The 22,753-nt window shown below is 39.6% G+C and overlaps 2 protein-coding genes across 5 annotated transcripts; one reads left to right on the top strand and one right to left on the bottom strand.

The window, feature by feature from the left end:
• Positions 1 to 462: 462 nt before the first annotated feature.
• Positions 463 to 20,994, bottom strand: LOC104084452 (uncharacterized). Of its 4 annotated transcripts, XR_011415378.1 has the most exons (10): positions 20,912 to 20,994; positions 9,366 to 9,471; positions 8,781 to 9,269; positions 7,936 to 8,071; positions 7,529 to 7,691; positions 6,827 to 6,955; positions 6,276 to 6,470; positions 5,575 to 5,697; positions 658 to 2,985; positions 463 to 538 (listed from the first exon to the last, which is right to left on the bottom strand). XR_011415378.1 is itself a non-coding variant. In XM_070199763.1 (9 exons), the coding sequence occupies exons 3-9, from the start codon at positions 9,217 to 9,219 to the stop codon at positions 5,304 to 5,306; spliced, it is 1,353 nt and encodes a 450-aa protein (XP_070055864.1). In that variant the 5' UTR covers positions 9,220 to 9,269; positions 9,366 to 9,471; positions 20,912 to 20,994; the 3' UTR covers positions 5,142 to 5,303. The 4 variants fall into 4 exon arrangements, 3 of the variants coding, with proteins under 3 accessions (XP_070055864.1, XP_070055866.1, XP_018622273.3); XM_070199763.1 differs by lacking the exons at positions 463 to 538; positions 658 to 2,985 and adding an exon at positions 5,142 to 5,471; XM_070199765.1 differs by lacking the exons at positions 463 to 538; positions 658 to 2,985 and adding an exon at positions 5,142 to 5,471 and having other exon boundaries at positions 8,781 to 9,250.
• On the top strand, positions 1,582 to 2,350 carry LOC104084451 (exocyst complex component EXO84A-like). The gene is made up of 2 exons (XM_070199766.1): positions 1,582 to 1,706; positions 2,199 to 2,350. Exons 1-2 carry the CDS (start codon positions 1,582 to 1,584, stop codon positions 2,335 to 2,337), a joined length of 264 nt encoding a protein of 87 aa, XP_070055867.1. The 3' UTR covers positions 2,338 to 2,350.
• Positions 20,995 to 22,753: the final 1,759 nt, after the last annotated feature.

The raw sequence follows: 22,753 nt of genomic DNA, 5'->3' as shown, positions 1-22,753 counted from the left end.
CAAGTACATGAGCGTCTAAATTCATCTAAATACAAGGTTTGAAATAAATACAACATTGTACGAAATGAGAGGAAACAATACAAAGAAATAGAAAATGACTCAAGGGTCTACGAAAGAAATGCAGCTCTACCTCGAATCACAGACTAGTAGCAGCTAAGTACCTCTCGGGAATCTGTAGGTACCAATGTCAATCTACACAAGAAGTGCAAAAGTGAAGTGATACGGAATCATTTCGAAAGCAGGGATAATGCAAAAATGCATGGAATCAAAAAGATAGAAGATTAGGGTTTAAAATAGAGAAATAAAAGAACCTAACTATGAATTATATGTATTTATGTATGTTATATGTATATTTATACTTAATAAACAAAACATATACATTTGTCGGCTATTATATTTTCAGGGCGGCTCAAAAATGTAATTATCCCAAAAAATATTTGTTATGCATTTTGCCTCTGTTAGTTTCTGTTGATATTTTGAACACTCTTCAGTGATCTTTCTAAAGGATGTAATATTCTGAAGCTCCTTCTTGATCATTCTGTCAGGAACCATGCGAGGACATTAGTCCTCTTGAAAGCCTATAGTTGTCTGAGCAAGCTTTGGAAGGTGTAATGCAGGTGTTTAATGCATACATAAGTATGTTAATAAAAGCATTACCTGGTTCAGTGGAAAATGAGAATCTTGAAGGATCTGTAAATAGAATTGTAAGGATGGCTGCGACAGAATCTGAACAGATTTCTTTAGTAGCCAATGCATTATTGCTACCGAACGAGCTAATCCCTCGTGCAGTCGCCAAGCTTTCATATTCACAACAACCTAATAAGGCAGATGATACATCTAAACGGAATACAGATAGGCAATCCCACTGTAGAGCAGAGAGAACTGAAGCGAAGACTCCAGCGTCTAGTTGATCAATTATGTGACAGCTTTTGTATGCAACATGCACTTGAACCCATTTTTTTAGAAGATGGTGGTGTTTATTTGAGTCCCGACATGTACATAAATATGGATGAAAATCTAGAAAAGATATAGTGGTTTCCATCTCCAGTATTTCAGGAACTGTTTAGGAAGTTAACTAGAATTGCTGGCATAACATCGGACATGTTTGTGGGAAGAGAAAGATTTGCTACTATTCTTTTGACGAGGCTCACTGAAACTATTATCCTATGGTTTGTGAAGATCAAACCTTTTGGGAAGAGATTGAGCAAGGGCCAACACCTTTAGGTCCTTTTGGGCTTCAACAAGTTTGTTCTTTTTTGTCAGATTATTTATTTTGAAGGGGAGCCTTGGAGCAACAGTAAAGTTGTCTATTTGTGACTTAAAGGTCATAGGTTCAAATCATGGAAGCAGCACTAATGCGTGCGTTAGGGTAGGCTGTCGCCCTTCCCTGGATCATGTATGAATGTGGGATGCGTTTTACACCGGGTTGGCTTTTTTGTCAAATTATTTATTTTCACCCATCTCTGTAAATTTTTCTCTCATGTTTTGTTGTCGTTTTATAAATGCACAAGTTTATTACTTAGTAGTACCTTGTATTCTTGAGAACCGAAACACCATTTTCCACTGTAGTTTTATTTAGATATGGAGTTTGTGATACTCTTTACTTCACAAGGGCGCTACTTGTCTCAAAATCTTCAGCAAGTAATCAAAAACATTATAGGCAAAGCCATTAAAGCAGTTGCTGCAACCAAAATTGACCCTTACAGGTATACCATAGCAAATAAAACAAAGCTTATTTCACAGTCACTAGTTACTGCTCCCACCATCCCAATTTATGTGACACTATTTACTTTTTAGTTAGTCCCAAGAAGAATAGTAACACATTTCTACATTTACAAATAATTTAACTTGAAACTTCTCACTTTACCTTGATGAGAATTTATAGCAACACAAATATCTATAGCTTATTTTTACCGCAAGTTCCAAAAATCTTCCTTTCTTAAACTCTGAAGTCCAGTCAAACGTTGTCACATAAATTGAGACTGAGAGAGTAATAAAGAAGAATTTAAGTGAAGAGCACTTACAATGCGAAAGATCTTACACCATTTTGTAATTTAACCTTTTATAACAAGTTATTTAACATTTCTTCCAATTAATATTGTTATATAGAGTTATTTGTAATTACCCTTTTAGGTGATGTTATTTCTTACTCCGTGATGCATATAACTTAAACTGATTAAAAGAAATTCAATGTGCAGTGTGCTTCCAGAGGATGACTGGTTCGCAGAAGTAGCTCAAATTACTATAGATATGCTAACTGGGAAAACACACGTTGGGACTGTGGAAAATGTTAGCAGTCCTACAGCATCATCCGTTCTTTCTCATGGAAGTAACTAGCAATATTTTACTTCTATCTATCTTCCCGAAACAACATTTAGATAGTAATCTTTAAGTACTTCATTTACTTATCAATTAAGGAAATTTGTTTTCTTAATTACACTCTGGTGTTTAGCTAAAGTCAACTTAGTTTCCTCTCATTGAACAAAAATGTATTTAGTTCTTTGAACTTTATAATGCTTATAATTGATTAATACAAAAGAATATTTGACTGTAGTCAAGCGCTCCAGTACAACAGTACAACATGATTAGACATGTCAAAAAACCTTCATTCTAATTCTAGCTCTATATGATTTCAAAGTAATATGTACACGACCTCTGTGGGTCCCTACAATGCCAACACATAGTCAAAATATGATTTCTAACATGACTTGTGGTTCAATTTCTATAATACATGGAAAATATACATATGACAACAGATTATTCAACTACACAGTTCCATAAAATTTGACCAAGTCACAATTCCTACGGTGCACGCTCACACGCCCATCACCTAGCATGTGCGCCACCTCAAAAAAAATACATGACACGTAATACGGGATTTTGTACCCTCAGAACCAAATTTAAAACGGTTACTTACCTCAATACGAGCAAATCTCTACTCCGATATACCCTTGCCTCGCGAAACGACCTCTAAATGCCTCGAATCTAGCCATAAACAATTCGATATAATCAATACAGGCTAGAGGAATCAACTAAATAATAAAATGCTAAGCTATTAATCAAAAGTCAAAAATTGACTCAAAAGATGGCCCCCCAGGCCCACATCTCGAAATTTGATAAAAGTCACAAAATCAGAAAGCACATTCAACCACGAGTCTAACCATACCAAATTTATCAAAATCCGACACCAAATCGTCATTTAAATCCCCAAATCAAACTCTCCAAGCCCCTAGCCGCAAACTCCCAATTTATACCTTAAATACACACCAACTAGGTGGGAAAATTAATGGGGAAGCAAGATTATTGATAAAAAATGAATACAAGGTAGTTAACTCATGAATCCTCTCGAAAATCCCCTCAAGAATCACCTAAACCCGTGCTTGAAATATTTGAAATGAGGCCAAAATTGCGAACCCTTGTTTTAATAATCTTCCCAGCACATCCGCTTATACGGGAACTTAACCGCTTATGCGGCGTCACAGAAGCGACATAACACACACATATGCTGCCCATTCCGCTCCTACGGTCCCTCACTCCACTTCTGTGGACTCGCTTCTGTGAGCAAGCAGGACGCTTTTGCAGTCCTAGTTCATTTGCCCACTTCCTCTTATGCGGTCCTCCTGCCACATCTGCGGTCACGCAGATGCGGAACTCCTTATCACACCTGCGCGCTTTCTGTTACTGCGCACATCTCGCCGCACTTGTGGCTACACAGGTGCGGAAAACTCCTCACACCTGCGACCACCTGCACACTCCCCTCCAATCTCGCACTTGCGCAAGCCAGCCCGCACCTGCGATCAAAGCTCCGCAGGTGCAGTTACACCAGTAGAGGTCCATCTTCAGCAGTCACTCAACTTTAACTTTTGGTCTGTTAACCATCCGGAATCAACCCGAGGCCCCTGGGACCTCAACCAAACATACCAACAAGTCCTAAAACCTCATACAAACTTAGTCGAGCCCTCAAATCACATCAAACAACTTCAAAAATACGAATCACACCCCAATTCAAGCCTATTAAAACTAAGGAAATTCAACTTCCACAAACGACGCCGAAACCTATCAAAACATGTCTGATTGACCCCAAATATTTGCACATAAGTCATACTTGACATTATGGAACTACTCTAACTTCCGGAATTAAAATCCGACCCCGATATCAAAAAGTTCACTCCCGGACAAACTTTTCAAAAATTTCAACTTTTGTCATTTCAAGCCTAATTCGACGATGAACCTCCAAATCACAATCTAAACACGCTCCTAAGTCCAAAATCACCCAACGGAGCTAATAGAACCATTAAAACTTCATTCCGGAGTTGTTTACCCAAATATCAACATCTGGTCAATCATTTCAACTTAAGCTTTCAACCTTGAGACTAAGTGTCTCATTTTAGTATGAAATCACTATGGATCTGAACCGACTACCTCAGCAAGTCACATAACAGCTATAAAGTATAAAATGAGTAGTAAATGGGAAAACAGGGCTATGACTCACAAAACAATCGGTCGGGTCATTACATTTAAGTAGAGAAACCTGAAAGAGTTAAGACTTTCGGATAAAAATTCCCTTATGTGAAGTGATTCATCGATCTTAACCATAGTTCATGCTATGGAAACAGAGTGGGCAACTCTTGCTCCTTGTAAATCTTGGATTTCACCATTCTTTTTCTCTTCACATAGTTTTCTTTGAAATAACCTAATATAGATTAGTATCTAACTGCTACTGCAATGTTTTGCTTCGTGTTCTCCATATATTAATGGAAGTGGGATCACATCTAAGATCTCTTTACTTCCAGGATTTTGAGCATATTTACATTTTAGAAAGCAGTAATAAAAGCATGTGTTGCAGCAAAAATTTGAGACAGGTTGTTGCATGATGAAACATAAAAGCAAAGTGGAAGACTCACTCTAATAACTATTTTCTCATCATTCAAACATGTTATTTATAGCTTGCTCGATATGCCATTGCTTCTCCAGAACACATGTGAAACTGTAGTTGGCAGCATGAGGTGCCCAATACCGGCAATTCCAAGATGGATCCACATAGAAGTCTTGTCCAGTACAAGAAATCATCTTAAAAGAGTTCATACGAAACCAGAGGTGGAGCTAGAATTTTGAGTTTATTATGGGTTATAGATTTCAAATGAGGCAATTTACTGGGATTTGGAAATTATTTATACATATTAAATGAATTCTTTTAACAAAAATACAAGGTCTGAGCCAAAGCTATTGGATTTTGCCGAACCGGCTTGAGGCTCTGTTACTGTATGAAACCAGCTACATGTATATCCTCATAATAAAATACATTACGAAGCGCTGAAAACTCTATCAATTGGGAGAAGGGGGAGATATGGAGGCACAAGCAAGTACACAAATGAGCTAACAGTAACTTCATTTAATTGCCATATCATATGGATTTCATTTAACCGTACACAACATAAGACCTGTTCTGGAAGTTCTTCAGCTTTGTTACCCTGATTTGAAAAGTTAAAATATTGCTTACGATTGATCTCCAAACCAGAAAAAGAAAAGAAGAGGAAAATGACACAAGTATTGAATTAGAGAACATATAGTCACCTGAATTGTGAGGCCTACGTCCAAGCAACATAGCTTTAGCCTATCTAGGAATGTTTCAAAACCCTTCCTAGAGATGTAACTGAATCTGTGCATATCTATATCAATCTCAAAATACTTTTCTCCCTACAAAGAGACCATTAGCAACTCAGTAAGAACCTAAGATTTCTCCTTCAATATGCTAGAAATGAGACAATGATACAATGTTTGCAAATTAAACATTTTAAAATCAGATCATATTACGATGTGAAACAACATAGTTTATGTAATAAAAATATGAATGCTCTTTCAAATGAGAACTGGCAAAGGCCATGTAATAATGTTTTCCACCAAGAGAATAAGAATGTCTACCACACTTCCAAGTTTCAACACCAGAATGGTTCGTGCTCTTTTCTTAAAAAAAGAAAATCTCAGAGCCAATAGTAGACTCTTAATTGAGTACATTATCTTAATCATCGTATAACACTCAAAATTTATGGATTCCCCCATCAATTGAGGATTATCCTTATTTCTAGAGGAAATTAATTTATTTTTTCTTAGACTAAAATTTTTCAAGAAAATGAAATCTCCGTAAATCATTCTGCCGGACACAAGACTAATAACAAATTTTATTGACTCGTATTAGTGCCCACATGAAAATAGGAGTACGATGTACAACCACATCTAACTTAGAACCGAAGAATAACAAAATCTAGCCATTATACCTTATAGAATTCATGTTGAGGACGTGAAAGAACAGGTTTTTCATTGTAGGCATGCATAATCTTCCTCTCTGTTGCACTTAACCGGAAGTCCTCCACATTTGCTACACGACCTAATATCTTCAACCGTTCCCTAAAGGGAACAGTACCATCTGTCGGAAAAGCCTTCACTTTTTCCACTTCCTCATCCATTATCCTCTGTTCAATAAGAAAGGGGAGAGAGGAAAGCAGGTTAAATAGGAAAAATGAATGTTCAGTAAAAACTGAATGATGGTTTATTGACAAACAGAAAATTTGAAAAAAAAAATGGAATAATGACCAGGAAACCGGATGACTCAATACCACAAGAGGATGCGTAAAGAGAGAAAGTACCAGAATATGAAAAAGGATAATACCAACAGAGAAATGAATGTTACAAGAGACAGAACTCTGGAACAAGTTGAAATGAAAGAAAAGAGAAATATGTAGAAGCAATGATTAAGCAGGAACGGGAGAAATATACAACTAAAGAAAGGCAAGAGAAACAAGGAACCGACATGGTAACTAGAACTTACTCTGATGTTATCTTGAAAATGAGAAGGAAGTTCCTTAGCATAACTTTCGGAAAGCTTAAAGTATGAGACAAAACTCATTCCTTCACCATCACTTTCACCCTGAAAAAACGCGGCAGGATATAGTGGCACCTGTACAAAAAAAATAAAGAGGGTAAAAGCAGCAACTTAGAAGCTCAAATGAATGAATATCTGAATACGAAATGGTTCATCGAGAGAATACAAACTACTTGAACACAAGAAAGTAACGCTCTCATGCTATCAAATATGATTTTGTATGAGTAAGAATAAGGGTAAAAGCCACTGGCTTGAGAATAAGTTCACAACTGCAATGGAAATGTTAAATATGCCTTTCAACTGTGAAGATATTCCCTAGCCATTTTTTTTTCAACTTATACTGTTATTACTAGAAGTTAGACGCCTAAATTATGATGACCAAAAATAGTTAACCAAACACACACCACAATGTGCCAGGATTGGTGGTTACACTGGAAACCTACAGGGAGATGAATAAGTCTTATAATTCAAAAAACCATTTGGGTGTTGATTAACTTTGACTTTCAAGAGACTCGAACACATCTTTAGCAGAGAAATTACATATCTTTCAGCTAACATCAGGCCAGCTTAATGATAGCTAGAGCTAATGGAGGGAGAAAAAATAAAGAAATACACTACTTATTCTCTTACAGCTAATATAAAAGATACCTGAATATTCACTACAGGAATGGATGGAAGTGTCTCAGAGTGTTCAATGACAGGAAGTTCCACAAGTCGATCAATATGATCAATTTTTCTCTGAGATAAAAATACATCAACACCAAAAGGATAATATGCTGCATAATTTGCAGCAAACTCTTTCTTTTTGTCCCTGCAGAAGTTACAATATGTGAATGATACAACATAAACAAAGTTGCAGTGGCAGATGGCATGTATGCACATACTAATGATAACTACAACGTCCACAAAACACATCTTTAACTATGCTCATTTAGATTTTCCCTAAGCTTTTCATCTTTGTCCGAATGAAAGACTTTACCTAAGCTTTTTTTATGCTCATAAAATAAGTGCTTACCTATGTGTCTGTAAGTATGTGCAATGGAAGCAAGCATTACCTGAAATAGTTTCCTTCCCGGACCCTGAAGGTACTCGGTTCAATATGGGACCAACTATCAGGCAACTTCTTCTCCAATGGGCTAATTGGTACTTGGCTACCAGCTATGGGCCTTTGAAGCAGGGTTTTAGATGCAACTGTACCCAAAAACAAATTTAAGTTAGCTCATTGTATTCTCTTTTACTTTATCTGGTGACAGGATCACTGATAACTGAACCATCACTTTTTCCCATCTAAAATCAAAATTTATAGAGAACTTTCATGCTCAAACATTTATATAAGCTTCCAAACAGTCGGTTTCAGGCGCAGAGATAGACATATGATGCCAAGGATTACTTTCCTCTGTCATAGTTATTCTCTTCTTTTCCTCCTCTCTTGATTTTACAGCTTGATTTATGAAACGAGTCTAAGGAGATCAAAATTGGACTGTGAGAAACTAGATTTTCCCTTAGAACTTAGAAGTGGATTATTAAGATCCGTTCCAAGGTAAAGCAGAGAATCAAGGTCCTTGACAAGGATTCCCTTGGTTCACCTTCACACCCCTATATTTTATACTATTTGGTAAGGAGGCACTTGCTTAGAAATATCTCATGCTTCAGAAGTGCAGAAGGAAAGTTCGACTGCTCCAAAGACAATAGATTGTTCCAAATCAAAACTATTTAAAGCAATGAATCATGTCTCGATAAGAAATTTATTTTCATACCATGCTAGTAATATTTTTATTTACTTCAAATTATTAGGTGCTTATGAACAATGAAATGAACAACAGCAGTGTCCATCATGTGATGCACATTTGAGGAACTATGCGCCAAGCAACTAAATCAAAAGCTAGATATAGAAACTCACGTAGAGTGGCATGAGAATTTCCTTCTTTCCATTTAAAGGGAAGTTTTAAGGCAGCTTTCTTTCTTGAACTTCGAGGACTAGAGCTTAGAGATCTCATCTCAACTGGCACAACAGTAGAGGTAAGACTAAGACGAGGCAGATAGTTGTTTGGAAGAATTCCACAGTTCTCCAACAAACGATCCTCCCTTTCACTACCTTCATTTTCCGAGGACGATATCTCATCAAGGGAAACAGGCCGCACCTCACCGTTAGGTCCATCAAGATTTGTTCGAGAATCCACCTCTTTTGGCTGCACAAAACTGCTTGGTTGCTTTACAGTTTTACCGGAGCAACTGTCGGAGCTGCTAGCAAGATTGCTTAACAATTCCCTCTGCCTCTTCAGTTCGGATAATTGGACGTGGACATTTATATTAGTATCCCCATGGTTAGCATCTTTCATTGAAGCTACACTAGTTTGCTCACCCTCAAAGCTGTTGAGAGAAAGCACATCTGCTATAATTGTGTCTATATTTGTATTACTAAGTTTATACAAATTGAAATTCTATTAACAACTGGAAAAGAAGGTTGAAAATCAAAATGCCATACCATCAGGGACACTCTGGTAATCTTCATCGCTGCAGTCAGATTCAAATATTGCAGCAGAATCAAACCATGCCTCATCAATGACTTTCCACTAATTATAACTCTATATCTTAACACACAGACTGTGATAATATGCCCTAAATCTGTAAGCAAGATAACCTACATTTTAATTTGTTGCTAAAAAATACTCAATCAAGCATATACAAAATTATTCCCTTCAGCTCAACCACTTGTCCATAGAAGGAGAACAATACAATACTCCGCATAAAACTGGAAATCCATCCCAGAAGAAGAAAAGACAAAGAAAGGTTGAAACTTTTCCATCCAAATGCAGTTCATCAACCGACATCCACATCATCAATATATATAATTCTCTTCCACCTTAAACATCCAATAAACTGACTCAAAAATCAAAAGTACAAGCTGCAGATATCATTCTATAACCAAAAACATTATCTATATTAAAATGTGAAAATTTCACCTACAAAGAGAGAGAGAAAGAGAAAGGACCCTGAAAAGTAGGATTGTTGGAAGGAGAATGTTTACCCGAAAAAATCAGATAACGTTAAATTTGTGTATGGTTATAAGGATATGTGATACAATTTGATACAAATCGTATAGAGAAATAGAAATATGTGTATTCTTGACTATGAGAATGGGAATAGTGAGCAAAAGAATGAATAAGGTAAAATAGAACAAGCACAAGGAGATATCTTTCAAGATGAGAAGTGATCTTTTGTTACAGTGTCTCCGGTTCTTTTTTGCTTACAAGTATTCTCCATTTTATAATAGAGGGATTCTACTTTGTTTATAATAAAATAAAGCATATAGTGGAAGACCCATGATGAATTGTCTCTCCCTCGATTCCCGCCAAGATTCTCTCCCTTAGTGCTGTTGTAACGGCTCTTGTCTGTGAGCTCGATACTAGCTCGAACTCGTTATTGGGTCGAGCCATCGGTTTGGCTTGAGTTCGACCTTCGGGGTGGGCGTAGCGCATTTTTGACCTCGAAGCAATGCTTTGCGGATCGATTTGGCCACGGGCTAGATAAAAGTATTGAGTCGACTCTTCGATCAGCCTTCAGACTCGAGGCTCGTTTGTACTGTCTTCGGAACTCATCCCGAAACCCTACTCTGATTGCTTACCATTCAAACTCGATCGAACGTAGGAAGGCCGAAATCTATTTCAACTGTATACAAATAGTCCCCTCGTTTCTCAGAAAGAATGTGGTGAGAAACGATATGATTTTTTAATGGCTCGATCGGATTATAACCTGACGTTTCCATCGGGTTCGACCATGACGTATGTGATAGCTATTCTGTCGGTTTAGTCTTTCAAGACATTTAATGCATGTCAGGCGGTGGTCGGCCACCGCTGATACTGAACCGCCATCGCTTGAACCTATAAATAACCCTTCATTTTATCATTTACCACTTTTATATCTTCTATCTTTCAAATTTCCCAAGTCTCTTTTTCGTATTCTCTAAATTACCTATAAATCTGTGATTTCTTTTTGCAAAAGCCCATTTTCAATCCTATAAAATCTTTGTCACTTTCCTCTATTCCTCGCCCCTGAATTCGAAAATGGTGAAAATGTCACAAACCATTCCTCAGAAGGAGAAGGCTCCATCTTCACAATGTGTCGCCGATGATACACCGGCAGAACCACAGCCTGAGGAGTGCGTTCCCGGAGCGTGCGTTCTTACTTCTGATTTTAAGGTCGATAAAGGCTCATTGGTCCCTAGCCGATGTGAACCAGTATCGAGGTACATATGTTCGATAACCGAGAAGCATCTCCAACACCTAAAGAAAGATTGCAATTGGGATAAAAAAGAAATAATGATTCCTTCTTCTGACGAAGATATCACTTCTTACGTGAAAGGGTTTTTAAATGTGTATACTTACCCTTTCACGTTAGGTCCCCTCGATTCCGTTATTATTGACTTCTGTCGTCAATACCATATAACCTTAGGCCAGGTCCATCCTTCTTTTTGGTGGATCGTTATCCTGATCCGATATTTCGTGAGCAAAATCGAGGGGATGCCGTACACCCTCGACCATCTTATCCGATTATATCGTCCTCGACTTTTTCGAGGAGGGTTAATTAAACTTCAGCGTCGAGCTTCCAAGGATCTGTTCTCGAGTATTGACGAGGATAGGGATCGAGGTTGAATGAGTAGGTTCGTTTGAGTGAGGACTTCGGACCTGATTCCGACCGAAAAGATGCCATTTCCCGAGGAGTGAAATATGAAACGTAAGTGTGATTCTGCTGTTGCTTCTATTTTGTTCTTTCATTTCTTTTCTCATCGATATTTTCCTTTTTATGATATAGCGGTTCCCTGGATGCCCGGAGCAGTTCCCGATCTCAAGAACTGGGTACGAGCTCTTGTCTCGACTTTCACATACGTCGAGCGCTCATGGCGCGATTTGTCAAAGGGTCGGTGGGAGGCCAAAAATCATGGTAAGCCCCTTTCTCGTACTCTTTGATAGTTCGAACGAGGTAGTTTCTGAATATCTTAACAAAATTTTCCATATGCAGGTCTGGGTAAAGATGCGGTTTTGAGGCCCTTGTCCAACGAGGAAAAAACTTTGGCCTCTGTCCCAAAGCCGGTGAAGGAAAATAAAAGGAAAAGAGCCTTCGTTCCCGAAGGTCCAAAACCGAAGAAGAGGACGGCTCGTAAGCCGAACAAGAATACCATTCCTTTGACCGTGGAATCGGTTCTGCGTCTAAGGGATGTAGATGAAGAAGAAGAAGAAGAAGAAGAAGAAAATTATGGGTCCGCACTGGCGGCCCGAACAAAGAGAACCACCGATGCCCAATCGGCTGCTGGATCGATGCCGCTTCATGAGGCTCCGCCTCGAACTGAGGATATAGCGAAGAGAAATTCGGGTGGAATCCCCGAATTATCGGAGATCGAAGATTCATCTCATCGGAGCCAACGGATGAGGGATATGTCTGAAAGGGCCCTCGAATCCCTTCGAACCGAAGAGAATGCTCCAAGTGATTCTTTTGGGGCAGCAGTAATCGACGATTCGCCCACCTTTCCCGTTTTTTCCGAAGGGGTGATTCGGGAAGCTAAAGCTCATGGGGACCTCAATCTAGACTGGCCTCACGATGGAGAGGATCCCTTTCGTGACCTGTTTATCGGTGTCGAGGACGTTGACGGTTCTGGTGATGAACCGGATCTTTTTCATGGGGTGTGGCAGGCTTTGAATCAGGTAATCCTTAAAATTATTTTGTCGATACTATCTTCATGTTTACTTTTTGTTAACTTCGTTTCACGTTTCTTTTGTAGGCAATGGCAGTTCATCGAGAAACATGCTCTAGGTCCCAAAACGAGCTGCGTCGATATGAGGCCGACCTTCAACGGGTTGTTGATGAGAGGAAATCCCTAACACTTCTCTTAGGGCAAAGAGAAGAGGAAATAAAAGACCTCCGAGCTGAGTTGGCCAAGGCTTATCGAAATTAGACTGACTTGTCTGAGCAGGTAATGATACTTTTAAAAGCCTATGGGCTTGATACCGGAACGATGGCTAAATTTTCGGTCTCATAGTTGTAGCGAAAAATTGAGATGATCAGGAAGCTTCGTGAGGAGGTCGACGTGATAAAAGTGGAGCCTTTGCAGTGGAAAGAAGGTATGGACCGATTTGCTGTAGTGAAAGAAACTGCTCGAGCCCAATTATCATCGGCCGGAACTCAACTTCAAAGAATGAATGAAAAATGCCTGGTTCAAGCAAGAAGAATATAGGAGCTCAAGGCTCGGTTGGCCTCTGTACTTGCAAAGGCTGAATCTGATGCCGAAAAGGCAAAGGCTGATGCGGATGCACTCGTGGCCGTCTATCGGGCCGACGCTGAAGCTTCCCGGGTCCAATCAAGAGAGGCAGCCGAGACTACCGATACTCGAGCACATTGGGTCGCCGAGCTTGCTAAGTGCCGATCTCGGAGGGAAACCCTCGAGGAGATCCATGCTCGTGGTTTCAATCTCGCTGAAGAGATAAAAAGGGCCAAAGAACTCGAAGCCGATGCTGAAGCCCTAGTTTTCGATGACGATAATGATGACAATGATGATGATGATGGGAGTAAGAGCGGATCAGAGGATGGGGGAGCCTGATAGAGAAGAAACCGCTTCTGAGGATGACCAAGAAGCTTAGTCCTTAATTTTTACATTGTAATCAATCATGTAGACAATTTTGTATATAAACAATTTTGCCGACTTGCTTTTGTTTTGTGAAAACATTCATTTAAACAACTTAATCAAATTTGGACTTCATAGCCTCTATAATTGAGCGAATGCTTATTCAAACTTGAAGTGATGTAGCCCTTAGGCTTATTAGTTGAGTCAATGATTCGAGTTTGAAGAAATGTAGCCCGTATGCGTAATGGTCGATTGAGTGCTTGCTCGAACTCGAAATAAAAGTAGCCCGTAGGCTTAGTAGTCGAGTGAATGATTCGAACTCGAAGTAATGTAGCCTGTAGGTGTAATGGTCGAGTGAGTGCTTTCTCGGACTCGAAATAAAGTAGCCTGTGGGCTTAGTAGTCGAGTGAATGATTCGAACTCGAAGTAATGTAGCTCGTAGGCATAATGGTCGATTGAGTGCTTGCTCGGACTCGAAATAAAGTATCCTGTAGGCTTAGTAGTCAAGTGAATGATTCGAACTCGAAGTAATGTAGCCCGTAGGCGTAATGGTCGAGTTTATCTTGGATATAAGATGTTGGCAAAGAGAACTTTCTTTGCAAGTCACTATAAAAGTGTTTATGTTTCATGTCTGAGTTCGGGCCTACTACATGAGCACGGTTCGTTTTAACCATTTGGCTCTTACAACGTTTCCTATTGGAGACCCGTTGTTGCGAAATAACTTTCTTGCATCAGAGTTTGATATATTCGAGGGCTAATCCTCCCCCCCTCCCTAGTATTCGATGTTGATTGCAAAGAGGCCTCAGATACTGCTGTAAGCGCAGCACGATCATTAGTTGCCTCATTAAAAACATTGCCGAAAAACCCATTTGGGATCAAACCGGTCTAAGGAAAAAGAGTGCAACGCATGCTTTCAGATCTTAAGGCTTCGTATTGGAGGATCCATCTTGGCTCCTGATCGGACTTCTGCAGGGGTCAGTTTTGAAATGTAGATGAATATTGGAGGGTCATACCTTAGCAGTTGTATCGTTTTAGATGTGACACATTCCAATTGCTTGATAATTATTTGCCGTTTATAATGTCGAGCCTGTATGATCCCTTTCCGACGTTCTTGAGAACCCGATATGGTCCTTCCTAGTTCGGTCCTAGTTTTCCTTCGTTCAGATTTTGGGTATTGAGGGTGACTTTCCTTAGCACTAAGTCCCGGGGTTTGAAATGGCGGAGCTTGGTTCTTCGATTATAATATCTTTCGATTCGTTGTTTTTGGGCGGCCAATTGGACAAGAGCAGTTTCTCGTTTTTCATCTGATAATTCGAGGCTACTGTTCATAGCTTCCTTATTTGATTCTTCTGTAGTGTATCGAAATCTGGTACTGGGTTCGCAGACTTCGACTGGTATCAATGCTTCTACTAAGGAGAATGGAGTTTCCCCCGTACTGTATTTTGACGTCGTTCGATATGCCCAAAGGACTTCGGGTAGGATTTCTATCCACTTTCCTTTAGCGTCGTTCAGTCTCTTCTTTAGGTTTTGAATGTTAGTTTTGTTCGTTGATTCGGCCTATCCGTTCCCACTGGGGTGATACGGTGTTGATAATATCCTTCTTATTTTGTGATCTTCGAAGAATTTCGTCACTTTGCTGCCCAAAAATTGTTTCCCATTGTCACATACTATTTCGGCGGGTATCTCGAATCGGCATACGATATGATCCCAGATAAAGTCTATAACTTCTCTCTCTTACTTTCTCGAACGCCTGTGCTTCAACCCATTTAGAGAAATAGTCAGTCATAAATAAAATAAATTTAGCTTTAACTGGGGTCGATGGCAGAGGGCCGACGATATCCATTCCCCATTTCATGAATGGCCATGGGGATAGGACCGAGTGAAGTTGTTCTCCGGGTTGATGGATCATTGGTGCAAACCTTTGGCATTTGTCACATTTTCGAACAAATTCCTTCGCGTCTTTTCCCATATCAATCTAATAATACCCTGCCCTGATTATGTTTTGGACTAATGAATCGGCACCTGAGTGATTCCCACAAGTACCCTCGTGCACCTCACGTAAGACGTAATCGATATCTCCTAGACCCAAGCATACTACCAATGGTCCATCGAATGTCCTTCGGTATAGTGTTCCATCTGAAGCCAACGTGAATCGAGCAGCTTTGGTCCGTAGGGCCCTTGATTCTTTATGGTCCGATGGGAGCTTTCCGTTCTTTAAGTATTCAATATACTTATTTCTCCAATCCCAGGTTAAGCTCATAGAATTTATTTCGGCGTGACCTTCTTCGATCACGGACCTCGAGAGTTGAACGACAGTCCTCGAACTTAGGTCACCTTTCTCGACCGATGATTCCAAATTCGCAAGTGCATCAACATCACTGTTTTGCTCCCGTGGAACATGCTGTAAAGTCCATTGTTTGAAATGGTGCAAAGTGACATGTAGTTTGTCTAAATACCTTTGCATTCTATCTTCTCGAACTTCGAAGGTTTTGTTTACTTGACTTACCACCAACAAAGAGTCACATTTGGCTTCGATGACTTCTGCTTCCAAGTTTTTAGCTAGCTCGAGACCTGTAATCATGGCCTCATACTTGGCCTCGTTGTTAGTCAACTTGGAAGTTTTAATAGATTGCCTAATGGTGTTACCTGTGGATGGTTTTAAAACTATGCCCAACCCGGACCCTTTTACTTTCGAGGACCCGTCCGTAAAAAGGGTCCATACCCTCGAGGTCATACCCGATTTTAGCAGGAATTCTCTTTCGACTACCGGTACAAGGGTTGGCGTGAAATTGGCCATGAAGTCCGCTAAAATTTGAGACTTGATGGCCGTACAGGGTTGGTATTCGATATCGTACCCACTGAGTTTGACGGCCCATTTGGCCAATCAGCCTAATATTTCGGGTTTGTGCAAAATATTACGAAGTGGGTAAGTTGTTAATACGCATATGGGGTGACATTGAAAGTACGGTCGTAACTTTCTAGAGGCGCTTATCAGTGCAAGTACAAATTTTTATAGGTGTGGATATCTAGCTTCTACTTCTCCTAAGGTTCAACTTATATAATAAATGGGAAATTGCGTACCTTGCTCTTCCCAAACTAGGACACCGCTTACTGGGATTTCTGATACTGCCAAGTATAAGCAAAGTTTTATGTCTGCTTTTGGAGTGTGAAGTAGTGGTGGGATCGACAGATATTGTTTCAGTTCCTTCAATGCCTGTTGGCATTCCGGGGTCCAAGCGAAATCGTTCTTCTTTTTGAGTAGGGAGAAAAATTTGTGACTTCGATCTGATGATCTCGAAATAAATCGGCCTAGGGCCGCAATTCATCCCGTTAGCCTTTGTACAGCTTTTACACTGTCCACGATAGTGATGTCTTCGATGGCCTTGATTTTATCGGGGTTAATCTCAATTCCCCGATTTGACACCATGAAGCCGAGGAACTTGCCCGAACCGACCCCAAAAGCATATTTTTCGGGGTTGAGCTTCATGTTGTATTTCTTCAAAATCTCGAATGTTTCCTGCAAATGGGTCAAATGATCCTCTACGCGCAGGGACTTAACTAGCATGTCGTCAATATAAACTTCCATTGATTTACCTAATTGTTCTTCGAACATTTTATTCACTCGGCGTTGGTAAGTATCCCCTGCACTTTTTAGCCTAAAGGGCATCACATTATAATAGTACGTTCCATATTTGGTGACAAATAAAGTTTTTTCTTGGTCTTACGGGCTCATCTGGATTTGATTATACCCGGAGTAGGAATAGAGAAAAGTGAGGATCTCGTGGCCGGCTGTGGCATCGATCATGCGATCGATGTTGGGCAGCGGAAAAGAATCTTTGGGGCATGCTTTGTTCAAATCCTTATAGTCCACACACATTCTAAGTTTGTTTCCTTTTTTAAGTACTACAACTACATTGGCTAACCATTCGGGATATTTCACCTCCCAAATGGACCCTATCTTGAGAAGTTTGGTTACCTCATCCTTTATGAATGCGTGCTTTACCTCGGACTGGGGTCTTCTCTTTTGCTTCACCGGTCTGAACTTTGGGTCCAAGCTTAGCCGATGTGTCATTATGTCCGGTGGAATTCCTGTTATATCTAAATGGGACCAGGCAAAACAATCAATGTTATCGATAAGAAATTGAATAAGTTTCTTCCTGAGTTCGGGGCTCAACCTCGTTCCCACGTATACCTTTCGTTCGGGCCAGTGCTCGATTAGTGTGATTTGCTCCAATTCCTCAAATGTTGATTTGGTAGCGTCGGAGTCATCAGGAATCACGAAGGATCGAGGGACCCTCTGATCATCATCTTCTTCGATCATCTGGTTATCTGGTTGGGTCGAAGCCGATTTCTGTGATTGATATTTGGTGTCTCGTTCTCCTTCTGAGCCGGATCCCTTTACTGACGAAGTCGAGGGTATTGGTTTCGATTCCTCGACGAATGAACATTTCTTTTGTGGCTGGTTGTTCTACGTACACTGTCTTGACTCTTCTCGATGTTGGGAATTTGAGGACCTGGTGTAGGTTCGAAGGTATAACTCTCATGTTATAGATCCATGGTCTTCCAAAAAGGGTGTTGTACCTCATGTCGCCTTCGATCACGTGAAACTTTATTTTCTTGGATGGTTCCGTCCACGTTTATTGGTAGAATTATCTCACCTTTGGTGGTTTCACATACCATATTGAATCAGTTTAAAACCAGGGTTGCGGGTATGATCTGGTCCCGCAGGCCGAGCTGCTCTACGACCTTCAATCTGATGATGTTGGCCGAGCTACCTAGATCAATCAACACACGCTTAACTTTAATTTTATTCATGAGTATAGATATTACCAGTGCATCGTTATGAGGTTATACAACCCCTTTTGCATCTTCATCTCTTGAAGGACAAAGTTCTTATGGGTGTGTAATCCTGAGTTCGAGATCACTTTTCTCTCACAATCGATGTTTTAGTGCATTTAAGCACTGGTCCCTAAGGGGTATCGGCACCGCCGATGATTATGTGAATGACATGTTGTGGCTCTTCCTGCTCGTTTTGCTTGCCGAAATCCCTATTTTTAAAATGGTTCCTCGCCCTATCGCTCAAAACTTCCCGAAGGTGGCCTTTGTTAAATAACCGGGCTACTTCCTCTCTTAGTTGCCTGCAATCTTCTGTTCTGTGGCCATGGGTGCCATGATATTCGCACATTTGATTGGGATTCCTTTGGGCAGGATCGGTTTGCATGGGTCGAGGCCATTTAGTGTCTTTAATGCGTCCGATAGCCGACACAATGGCGGATGCATCAACGCTGAAGTTATATTCCGATAACCGAGGTGCTTCTATAGGATCAGCATATTTATCAAAGCCACTCTTGCTCATAAGTCCCCGAGAATTTTGCCCTCGATCAATTCTTCGATTGTTCTGAGCGGTGATGCGTGTTGAACCTTTGTTTATCCGATATGCGATGTATGATTGATATCGGTCTCTGTTCGACCTTTGTTCTCTGTCGATCTCCCTTTGGTTTTTAGTAGTTGTCCTGTTCTGACGCATGGATCCAGACGGAGCTCCCAACTGGTCATCTTGACCCAAATTTTTGACTGATATCGGTTGTGTATATCTGCCCAAGTTATTGCTGGATACTCGATCAAATTTTGCTTCAGCCGACGTGATGCTATCAAACTTTGCTCGTTCAACCCTTGGGTGAAAGCTTGGATGGCCCAATCATCTGTGACTGGTGGCAATTCCATGTGTTCCATTTGAAATCGGGATACGAATTCCCTCAGCATTTCACTACCCATTTGCTTTACTTTGAAGAGGTCTGATTTCTTTGTTGCAACCTTTATGGCACCAGCATGTTCCTTTATGAATGAATCTGCTAACATGGCAAAAGACTCGATGGAATTTGGCAACAGATTGTGATACCAAATCATCGCTCCCTTTGAGAGGGTCTCCCCGAACTTTTTTAACAATACAGATTCAATCTCATCGTCCTCCAAATCGTTACCCTTGATGGCACATGTGTAAGAGGTTACATGTTTGTTAGGATCGGTCGTACTGTTATATTTGGGAATTTCGGGCATACAGAATTTTTTGGGGATTGGTTTTGGGGCCGCACTCGAGGGAAAAGGCTTTTGTATGAATTTTTTCGAATCCAGTCCTTTTATCATTGGTAGAGCTCCCGGTATCTGATCGACCCTGGCATTGTATGTTTTCACTCTCTTGTCGTTAGCTTTGACTCATTTTGTGAGTTCCTCGAGCAATTTAGCAACTTTAGGAGTGGTCCCCGATTCTTGCTCGTTTGATTTCACTATGGCGGGCTCTGTTCTGGGGGTGATTTCTCGAAGCGAATTGGGATCTGACCTGCTTTGTATATGATTTTGGCTCTGCAACTGAGCTATCGCTACTTGTTGGGCTTGTAATATCATGAAGATCATGCGTAAACTGACTCCGATTTCCCCCATGTTATAGGTGTCTCGAGCTACGGATTGAGTACTGCCCTGAATATTTTTTTCCGGTTCGGAACGTTGGTTCGCCTCAAGAGCCACTTGCGAATTGACATCTAACTGTACTTCAGCTCGAATTTTGGGTACTTCGATTCGAGCTTCAGTGCCATCGTCAACTGGCCTTCCGGCCCCGGGTACCAAGTTGTCGATTTCATCTTAAAGGCCGGCTTCGTGGTCGATAATTAAAGCCATTGCTGGTTCGAAGTTGTAAATTGGTGTGTACTGCAGGTTTATATCAAGCAATCACTTTTATCCTTAGCCCCACGGTGGGTGCCAAACTGTTTACCCGAAAAAATCAGATAACGTTAAATTTGTGTATGGTTCTAAGGATATGTGATAAAATTTGATATAAATCGTATAGAGAAATAGAAATATGTGTATTCTTGACTATGAGAATGGGAATAGTGAGCAAAACAATGAATAAGGTAAAATAGAACAAGCACAAGGAGATATCTTTCAATATGAGAAGTGATCTTTTGTTATAGTGTCTCCGGTTCTTTTTTGCTTACAAGGATTCCCCTTTTATAATAGAGGAATTCTACTTTATTTATAATAAAATAAAGCATATAGTGGAGGACCCATGATGAATTGTCTCTCCCTCGATTCCCGCCAAGATTCTCTCCCTTAGTGCTGTTGTAACGGCTCTTGTCTGTGAGCTCGATACTGGCTCGAACTCGTTATTGGGTCGAGCCATCGGTTTTGGCTTGAGTTCAACCTTCGGTGTGGGCGTAGCGCATTTTCGACCTCGAAGCAATGCCTTGCAGATCGATTTGGCCACGGGCTCGATAAAAGTATCGAGCCGACTCCTCGATCAGCCTTCGGACTCGAGGCTCGTTTGTACTATCTTCGGAACTCATCCCGAAACCCTACTCCGGTTGCTTACCATTCAAACTCGATCAAACGTAGGAAAACCAAAATCTATTTCGACTGTATACAGAGAAGTTATCCAAAGGGAAAGACTCATCAATTTTGCCAAGCGACGACCCTACATACAAATTAGAAGATACCCTTGATTTAGCTTTTCTTCTTTTTCTCCTCATGGTCGGCTCAATAAAAATGGAGGCCTGAAGCAAAAATTCAAAGAGAGACCCTTTTTTATATTAAAAAAAAAATTATATATAATTTCATTCAAATTCTGTATTTCTAATTTTTCATATGCAAAGTTATTAATAATTTTATCTAATCCATTTAATTTCTCTTGAGATATACACGTTGTGGGACTGTACTAAAGTTTTAATCTTTTTTGAGTTATGAATTAATAATCGAATCTTTTTTCAATTTATGGTCTAGAGAGTGATTCCCAAAAAGATATTTTTTTTCAATTTATGATCAACAATTTAATCCTACTTTTTTACTATAAAAATTTATACTTTCTCATTTAAAGCACTAAATATTCTTCTAAAAATAAATTAATATATAACCTATTAAAAATATTTGGAGCCCCAAAAATTATGAGGCCCAAAGCAGCTGTTTTAGTAGTCTTACCCTCGAGCCGGCACTGCTTCTCCTCCTAAGTTTCTTCTTCTTTGAAGCTCCAAATTTACCTCTTATACAACTTTTCGGCCTTGACACGCATCCCTCCATCTTTTTTTACAAGTCCCTCCTTCTTCTTAATTTATAGCAATGATCTGTATCACTACTTGTGATATAATTACTAGTAATCTTTATTCATTCCTCGTCACAATATCTAATGGTGGATCATAATTTTCTCAAACAGATAAAGTAAATACTACTATATAATTGGAATCGACAAAAAAATGAACTCAACAACCAGAAGAAATATCTCATCTCTTTTAAGAGAGAGGAAGCGTGAACAGGTAGACAATCCACCCATTAACTACCCCTGTATCCTCTCTCCTTTGTGTGTAGTACTCAGTAGACTAGTAGTATTGTATATTCTTGGAATTATTTTACGTGATTTTCAGGGCTACCGCTCAATGCCAAAATATAAGAAAAGAAGAGAGGAAGTTCTACTCTTCCTCTCCCATGGGAACCAACATAGGGAAGTCAAAAATACAGTATTTATATATTAATACATGCGCGCACACTACGCACGTTACTGACGGCAATTGGTGGAAAATGACTTTAACTGCCTATGTGCCATATTGGTCTTTAACATTATTATAGTTAATTAGTAGTATATGTTTCTTATTTTAATTTGTGACTTATATTCTTTTTAGAATTAAATTAACCAAATCGGCTAATTGCAAAAGAAAGATAAATTTTAATGGAGCATTTGGTTGGAAGAGAAGTTATACAAGTATTAGTAACATACAGATTAATGGTATAAGGATTAATAAAATATGAATTGTTTATGTAAGGATAATGCAAGAAGTCCAGGATTGTCGTGTTGTGAATTATTTATTAATATTCCTCTTTTCATTTGAGAATTTTATTCTATTTCCTTTTTCTTTCTTTATCTTTTCTACTTCTAAGACCTAAGTCGTCACCTCATGCTGTTAGGGGTTGTCTTGATTTTTTTTATTATATTTGGTTTTTCTATTTCTTGAACGAAAGGATAATATATTTACCATAATTGAGTTTTTCTTTTTGTAGAAGAAAATTATAATTCTTTCATGTTTTTAGTCTTTTTTCTTGTAGGAAAATGTTTGGACTTCTATAAATTGAGGATCCTTCATTCTCATTCAGTAGCATCCACAATGTAGCCATATGGGGTTTGAGAGTCGTGTTTAGGGGGATCTTTACGGGACAAGTGTTAGTGTGTCACTTGTGGTTGCCTCTTCGTGAGGTTGTTCTCTCGATATTTTCTACTCTCT

This window comes from Nicotiana tomentosiformis, chromosome 4 (assembly GCF_000390325.3).
Source record: "Nicotiana tomentosiformis chromosome 4, ASM39032v3, whole genome shotgun sequence".
NCBI lineage: Eukaryota > Viridiplantae > Streptophyta > Magnoliopsida > Solanales > Solanaceae > Nicotiana > Nicotiana tomentosiformis.
The sequence above is the reverse complement of the archived record's forward strand: the minus strand, read 5'-3'. Positions and strand labels throughout refer to the sequence as shown.

Bases quoted from the DNA above. Each gene is read 5' to 3' on its own strand.
- LOC104084451 (XM_070199766.1), top strand. From the start codon at position 1,582: ATGGAGTTTGTGATACTCTTTACTTCACAAGGGCGCTACTTGTCTCAA. The intron at 1,707-2,198 runs GTATACCATAGC...TTCAATGTGCAG, and splicing joins ACCAAAATTGACCCTTACAG to TGTGCTTCCAGAGGATGACT.
- LOC104084452 (XM_070199763.1), bottom strand. From the start codon at position 9,219: ATGAAAGATGCTAACCATGGGGATACTAATATAAATGTCCACGTCCAA. The intron at 7,692-7,935 runs GTAATGCTTGCT...TAACTTCTGCAG, and splicing joins CGGGAAGGAAACTATTTCAG to GGACAAAAAGAAAGAGTTTG. The intron at 6,956-7,528 runs GTATCTTTTATA...TTTTTTGTACAG, and splicing joins TTCCTGTAGTGAATATTCAG to GTGCCACTATATCCTGCCGC.